The 8,073-nt window shown below is 43.1% G+C and overlaps 1 protein-coding gene across 3 annotated transcripts in view; it reads left to right on the forward strand.

Annotated features, from left to right (window-relative positions):
- Positions 1–2,095, forward strand: part of rerea (arginine-glutamic acid dipeptide (RE) repeats a) — a 130,476-nt gene extending 128,381 nt beyond the window's left edge. Inside the window, exon 23 of one of the 3 annotated variants that reach the window (XM_085345471.1) lies at positions 5–2,095. In XM_085345471.1, the coding sequence (XP_085201597.1) occupies positions 5–38 (34 nt within the window). In that variant the 3' untranslated portion in view covers positions 39–2,095. The remainder of the gene's footprint in view (positions 1–4) is intronic. The other 2 variants (XM_085345474.1, XM_085345473.1) reach the window with 2 other exon arrangements.
- Positions 2,096–8,073: the final 5,978 nt, after the last annotated feature.

Below are 8,073 nucleotides of genomic sequence, written 5' to 3' on the forward strand. Positions count from 1 at the left end.
TCAGTCGACTGAAGAAGGAGAGCGACAAGCAGCTGTAACGAGCCGAGGGAGGCGGCGACTGACAGGTGCAGGACACAGGAAGTTGTTACAGAGCAGTTTCAAAGAGGCTCTTCAGGATCCTCTGAACACTTTCAGTTTTGACGAACAGAAAAAGCCAAGTGAATCGTCTGAGATTTCTCCTGAGATTTTTGTTTTTGTTCATGTCGAGGACCTTTTTTCTTTTCTTTTCTTTTAATTATTATTTTCCAAGACATTGACTTTCTTTGGTATATAGCCAGTAGTGACAACATCCTCAAGACTCCTGCATGACAAGCTTCCCTGATGTTTTTTTTGTAGGTTCTAGAACAAGACACTGTGCTTATTACAAAACAAACAAACAAAAAAAAAAAAGAAAAAGCCGAGACCGGTCAGACCATTTATGGAAAAATAACAAGTGCTATCTTAAATTCAACATTTATTTTAATACATTGTTGGAGGTTTTTCATAATTTTAAGAAAAGCTACAGCATGGTGTTTTTGAGTCTGTAAATAGTATATATAAACATATAATTATTATTATAATTATTATTATTACTAGGTGTGGACTCCAAACCAAGTCGTTTCAACCTCCAGTTATAATTGTTTCAAAGCATTATCCCTTGTTTCAGAGGGGAGCACCATGGCATTATACGAGCAGTTTCTGAGAGTTACGGTTGCGTTGTGACGTTCCTCTGACATCACTGTTTAGATTTAGCCACACATGCACTATGTAAACCATCAGCCTGTCACGCCAACCACATCCATTCATCGCCTTCCACGCTCGGCCGGTTGAACTCGGCGTGTGGACTTTTAACGATGGGGGAAGCACTTGAAGAAGTGACACCGTGGTCGCTGGCGCTTCTGTGGAGTGCACGCTGAGGATGGAGGGAAGATATTAAAAAAAAAAAGAGTTTGCACTGAAGGAGCGTCCTCGAGCTCAGCTGATTTTATCCATTTTGATTGAAATTACTATTTAAGAGCCAAATGAATCCTCTACTTTTAGGATTTCTTTTTAAAGGATATGTGGTCACCTGAAACATCGGCTGAATGAAAGAAATTTGGGGGGGGAAATTGCTTTGATTTTTTTTTAAACAGTGTTCACTGTAACAGGAGCCTGACAGGACTGTTTTTGTTGTGTGAATGAGTGGCTGTGAGTCTGTTCTAGTTTGTCTTCTAAATGTCCCCCCCCCCCTTTTTTTTCTTTCCCCCGTCCCGTCATCGGTGTTTGTTGCAGGGCTCAAATCCGACTGAGCCATCCTCCACCTAGGCTGTAATAATGTTCACTGTGACACTAGAGGGGGGCCTGCCGACACTTGACCTCCAGGAGGTGTAAGGTCGATGATGTTTGTGTGTGTGTGTGTGTGTGTGTGTGTGTGTGTGTGTGTGTGTGTGTGTGTGTGTGTGTGTGTGTGTGTGTATTTTTTTGTACGCCTTGGTTCCTTAGGGATACACATGGCCTTCTGAGGCCTCAGAGGTGGTGTTTGTTTCTGCCACTGACTGTTACATGTAGTGTTGACCCGTCATTACCAGTGCACACGAGCCCACGTTTTTCTTTCTGTAGCCCATGACACAGATTCTGCAATTATTCCATGCACTAAGACTGTTTGACCGTCATGGACGATTTTATTTGATTTTATAATTGTATAATTTTATTTTAACTAATCAAAGAAACTGTACTTGCATTTAAAAGCGACCATATCGTCCTATGGAGCACTATCATTTACCACACTCGCGTCTCTGAAGCTCTGACAACAGCCTGTCCACTCTTGTCTTTCCATCGCCCACCAATTTATCCCTCGCCCCACCATGTCTCCTCACAACCTACTCTTCTTCAGCATCATCATCATCATCTCCTCCTGACGATCCCTCACCTCCTACTCCCTCTTTTTTGTGTCTCCGAAGCCTTTGATGTTAAGTGTTGTCAATGGTTTAGCTTCTTGTTTCAAAGCGGCAATAGCAGAATGTAAATTCTGACTGCTAAGATTTATATATATACTGGTATCTTGAAGCTTATTGTATATATGAGTAGTCACCATGGGATGACACAATGTAAACAAAAAAGTAGAAATAATAAGAAAAATTGTGAGTCCTGTGTTCTCTCCATTTGAGTATTTTGTAATTTTTTTGAAAAATTTGTGGAATTAAAATAAACAACTACGTTACACCACAAGACCGCCTCATCTTTTTTCTTCTTCACGCTTTCTTTTTCCGTCTGCACGTGGTAGGTTTATTTTATTTATTTATTTTTCTGGAAGCGACGCGCGAAATCCAAGCGGGAAAGAGACAGTAATCCTGTTTTAGGGGTAAACTATTTGGATTATTGCTCAGAAAGAAAGCAGGAAGTGCTCTTAATTCCTCTTGTTTTTGTGTGTGTGTGTGTGTTATTGAAATGTAATTCTGCAGCTGAGCAGACGGGATTGTTGCCGGGTCTGTTTCTACATTTGCTCCTGAATAAAGGATTTTTTTTTCTTCTTCTTGACAAGCTTAAAAAAAAAAAAAAAGGATACCTGCTTCTTACATTTCTTCACCCTTCCGTTTTCTCAGCTTCACAAATACTGAGCTTTAATAGATCACCTCAGCAGCAGGTAGTGAATCTCAGAGCTGAATATTGCACTGCTTTGGTATAATAACATCAAAGCTGGGCTAAGCCAGAAGGAACACCTACTCAGGCTCAGATGCCTTGCTATCAGCGGGGCAGGGCTGTCATTTCATCCTGTGTGTGGGGAGTGATAGACCGGCAATCTGTGATGGTGTGCCACAGCGACGGGTGTCATTTTGAGAGGGAGCTATTATTCTACTGCTGCTCTCTGAAATGATGCCCTGTCCTCGGGAAAATCGAGGTTCCTTGGATGCTGTATCCCCGGGCTGTCATGTGAGGAGGTGCTGCTTGTTGTTGTTGCCGGCTCGCCTCACCTCCCCATAAAACACAAGACGTCAGAGCCGAGCAGCACTGGCTGGTTGAATTATTCATCCCCCCCTCCTCCTCCTCCCTCTCCCTCCTCCACACCGGTGATGGAGCGACTGTGACTTGTGTCAGCTCAAATCCTTCTCATAATGCTGTGTGTACCCCTCAGGCAGGCAGAGAAGGGGGATAGGCGGTCTTGAAACATTTTTGCTCTTTCACTCTGAGCAGCAATATGTCTTGTGCTGTTCTCGCGCTGTTCTGTCTGTTGCAGCAGGTCGTGGACACAGAGCCTCCTCATCTCCACCGTCCTGTCTTTTTCTTTCGCTCCACTGGGCCTGCCTGCTGCAGAGTGTGATGCTCGGCGGCGGAGACGAATCTCCGCGCCATTAGAGCATTCAGTCGGAAGGTAGCTGGGTTCATTCTTCCGGGTAGCTTTGCAGCAGCCCTGAAGCTGAGCAGGACCCTGTTTATCTCAAAATGAGCTGTGGTGACATAACAAAAAAACCCTTACAGCTCTGCTCCTGCTTTTATCCCTCATCCACTATCTGGAATACATAGACAGGAGACATGATACTGTACATTTTCTCTGTCTGCTATCCAGCCAAGTGCCATCACTCTCTTTAGTTTTATGTGCATGTTCCAGAAGTTCCTCATTCACATTTGGGCCACCATTCAGTCATTTCAAAAACAGGAAACCTGTAGTTAGGATAAAAAATAAATAAAGCCTCGATAAATTGAGCACAGCTGTAGGAATTTGATGCATGCAAATAATAATTAAACCCATCTAAAATGTAAATGAGGTAATCTCCAACAGACATATGTGTAATTTATTTTCAGTCCTGCATTTCGGAACTAGCTGAATATTTATGTGGATGGCACGGCCAAAAGGTTAAAGCGAGGTTTTATGATAAAACTCCAGAATGAAAACTCTGCAGCAGAAACTTCTGTCTCTGCTGCAAAGCTGATGTGAGGGGAGGAAAAATGAGACTGATTTTATAAAGTCCCTTTTTTAACGTACCTTTGATTTATCATTTAATCCCCCCCCCCCCCCCCCCCCAAAAAAAAAACCAAAAAAAAAAAACAGCTGACTATTGCTGATTATGGGAGTCTGTTTTTATTTGAAACAAATGGTTGGATGTGCAGCACGGTGGTCTGGTGGGTAACTCTGGTTAACCTCATCATCAAGGAGGTCCACCGTCCGGCTGGGGCCTTCCTGTGTGGAGTTCCCTGTGGGTGCTCTGGCTTCCTCCTATGGTGCATACATGCTTGTTAGGTTAATTAGTGATTCTAAATGAGGTGTGAATGTGAGCCTGAGTGGTCGTCTGTTGGCCCTGTGATGGACTGGCGTTCTGTCCATGGTGTACCCCGCTCCTCACCCTATGACAGCTGGGACAAGCGCCAGCCCCAATGTGACCCTGAAAGGGGTGGATAGTTTGATAATGGGTTTACATAAAAGTGCAAATATAGTTTATTTATTTATGTTAACCAATGATGCTCTTGATCCCAAAGTTTAGAGGGAGATCAGAACTCTGACTGGATGAGAATATCTCACCGACTGAAGCCGAAAACCTCCTTGGCTGCTTCAATGGCTGGTTTTTGGGGGTTTTTGGACGGTTGTGATGCTAAATAATGAAATGCTATCCAACTAATTTTGATGTATCTTTTCTAAATGGAAGCCCAATGTTGCTCCTGCAAGCTGTGAAGTCATCAGTGAACTCTTTCACTATCAGGACTACAACCTTGAGCTCATACATGAGGTCGATCACGTTGCAGCTCCTTTTTTTCCTGCTATAATTTTGATAAAAGGTGAACTCCATGAAGATTTAAAAAGGAAAATTGTAGATTTAGAGCAGATTCCATGATCATCAGTTCAAACAATAATATATACAAGTCCAAATTATTCAGATTTGTCACCACATTGGTTCTTTTTCCATACTTCCGTAAACTGTCACCCTCAGACGGGAGGAAATTTGTTATAATGTTAAAGATCAGCCCAGGAATCACCAAGGATGAATCCTGCCATGAACTGGAAAAGACCAGCGTCACTGTCCACAGTGAAGCCAACTGTATATCTGCTGACCAAGAAACAAGTTCCTGCACCAAAATCAACACCTTCAAGTTGGACTGAAATTTGCAGCTGTCTACATAGAAAAGCCAAATGCCTTCTGGAGGAAAATTTGAGCTATTCTGCAACAACGACAAGAGGTATGTTTGGAGATGTGAAGGTGAGGCGTGCCAGCTGTCAAGCATGGTGGTGGTAGCACCATGATTTGGGGCTGTTTTAATCAAAAGTAACATTTTAAATCCAAAACGTCTTCACATTTCCGACACACTGGGAAATAATCAGGGTGTTTCCTCCACCGCTGCTTCAGACTTCTATAGCTCACCTTTTTTTTGTGCAACTTTACTGCAGTTACTTTCCACATTAAAAATTCATACGACCCTCTCATAACAAGCCTGTGTTGCTTGTTAGGTCCACTCAGAGCAGCATATAATTTATGATAAGAACAAAGGAGCTGTTCTGCACCATCCCAGGAGGATCCTGCAGGCCTGCATACCACAGCATCATAACCCCTGTCTTTTGTTAAGAGCTTGCTGCCGTTTTGACCAACTTTAACGTTCATTCGCCGTGCGTGTGTGTGTTTATCTTTGAGTATCTGTTTGCGTTGCTGCCTGCTGTGTGTTTGAGGCTCAGGCTGGAGCTCCCATGCTTCTAATGATATCCTGCCCTCACATTTGTGTCATAGCCGATCTGGATTCCCCCTTGTCTGCACCAGCGGATCAACCCACTGGCCTGGTTTGTGCATTCCTCACTCGCCCCCAACACACACACACACACACACACACACATAAACGCCCTCAGCAGGCCTCTGCGCTGACGCCTACCACAAACCTCACACAGACTGCCTCTCCTTCTCCCACACTCGTTCTCCCTTCTGTCTCTATTGTCTTGAGTTTTATTTCAAGGGAGCAGCCTGTAGCCAAAGTCGTAGGAACTCTTTGCTCAATAAAGCGTGCCAGGTTCGGGTCCTTGTTGGCAGGAGAGAGACAATGTTAAGCTCACACGCTAGACTTCCAGGCTCCTCTTTATTGTGTTGTCATAAAGCATGCAGCTGGCACATACTTAACGTTCAGTGGGACTCGGGGCTGCCGCAGCACACCGAGCCTCGGGTATTGCCCTTCCAGCCGTCCCCGTGCATGTTTCTTACTGTGGCGTCTGTACACTGTCAGAGTCGCAGAGACATGACATTTCAGCTCCTTCAGAGCAAAGCATTTCACTTCGCCATTCACCCAGTGGAAAACCTGGGAAAATAAGAGCCCTGCCGAGACTGCAGTCTACCAAAAATGTCCTCTACTGTCATCTCGGACTAGTGGGACAGTGCAGGGGATATTGGTTCTTCTGGCAGTGCACTCTGTCAAATTTATTTTTCAGATGAAAATAAAGACTTCAGGCTGTGATCTGATTTACTTCTCCTCTGCTTAAAGGGCACAGAAACCCAGAGTGAATTTAAGACACAGCCTGCATACTGCCATGTGGCTAACCCGAACCCTTTTAATGGGTTTCAAATCCCAGAGAACTCAAAAACAGATTCGTTTTAGTGCAGCATTTGTAAATAAATTCTTTTAGTCCTTAAAGCAGAAAGTGCATAATAAACCCCGAACTGCTTTGATTCTGTGCAGGAGCAGCAGGTTAGTACATCAGTGCTTCTTGATGAACTGATTCTGCTGTTGTTGCCGGTCACAGGGTTTGTAACGCGTCCCTGCAGCCTCATCTTTGACATAAACACAGCAGTGTACTGTTACTATTCATAACAGATTATTCACACAGTTTTTAATCTGAATGCACAACTACAGAAGTGTGAATGCCACACGGCAGACACACCTTTATGCTGCTAAGCAACAAACACAGATTACAGCTGGGGGAGGACGACAAAGCTTATATTCACTGTGCAAAACTCTTGAGCCACCCATTATTTTTTATATTTCACTAGAAAAATTGGACATGCACTCATTTTTTGTACTGTTACTATGGAAGAACAGCAAATAAGGCAAAAACAAAGTCTTGACAATCCTAACTTTCTTTTTTGCTCAATCCAGGTATGCTTTTACTGCATTATGCATTGTGCTTGGGATCATTTTCATGCTAAAAAAATGCATCCCAAACCACAACAGAGCCTCCACTGTGTTTTATCGATGGCTGTAGAAGAGATTTACACTCCATCAGACCTGTTGCTGCTGATTTTCAGTCCAGTTCTTGTGTAATTTTGCTCACCTCAGCCTTTTCTCTCTGTTTTCCTCCTTTAAGGCTTCTTGACTGCCACCCTTCCACTGAAATCATCTCTGATGAGGCTTCAGTGAACAGTAGATGCTCAACTGAAGGGTCAGATACATCTCTCAGGTCCTGTGTCAGGACTTTGATGGATTTTTTCCTCTCTCTTTCAGATACAGCTCATCTGCGGTTAAGCCCACCACTTCTGCTTTTGTCCTCAATGTTTTTAACAACACATTATCTTTGATAACATACTGTGTTATCTTTGGCTTTTTTTGTAGATTTAACTAAAGAAACAGGAACAAAGTAACAAAGATACAGTTTTCAAGTTCACTGGTTCATCCCTTGAGTTAGGTGCCTTGTTATGCTTGAATGACTCATAGGTCAGTGTTGAGTAGTCCACAGGACTGGACTGAACATGAGTGAAAAAGCAGCCAGTGTCCAGAGAAAAACTTTGAAAGCCTGAAGAACTGTTGCTCAAGGCCACTTTAAAAATGACAACAAAGCGTGGTTCTGTAGAAGCAAAACACAAAAAAATGAGGGTCGGTTTGAGATGTTTGCACAATACTGCACTGTATATCATCCATATCAGAGTCAAATCAAAGTTAATAATTTAAATCAGAATTAACACCAGAATAAATCTCATAATCAGAGACAGGAAGCTAACAGCATGGTCAGATTGGGGTCACATTCAATCCTCTTTTTCAGGTTTATTGACTTGATTCAACTTCCTGCCATCGGAGCGGATGTTTGTTAAACCTGATAAACTATTTTTAACCCAGTTTTGATGAGCACAGTCTTTATAGACATATCACACTGTCCCACGAACTTCCTGTTTTTTTACATAGTGAACAACAGCCTGTCTGATATCTCAGGCAGCC

Source organism: Diplotaxodon limnothrissa, linkage group LG20 (genome assembly GCF_057381915.1).
Source record: "Diplotaxodon limnothrissa isolate DT_005_m linkage group LG20, D_limnothrissa_male_GT1.1, whole genome shotgun sequence".
NCBI classification, from domain to species: Eukaryota; Metazoa; Chordata; class Actinopteri; order Cichliformes; family Cichlidae; genus Diplotaxodon; species Diplotaxodon limnothrissa.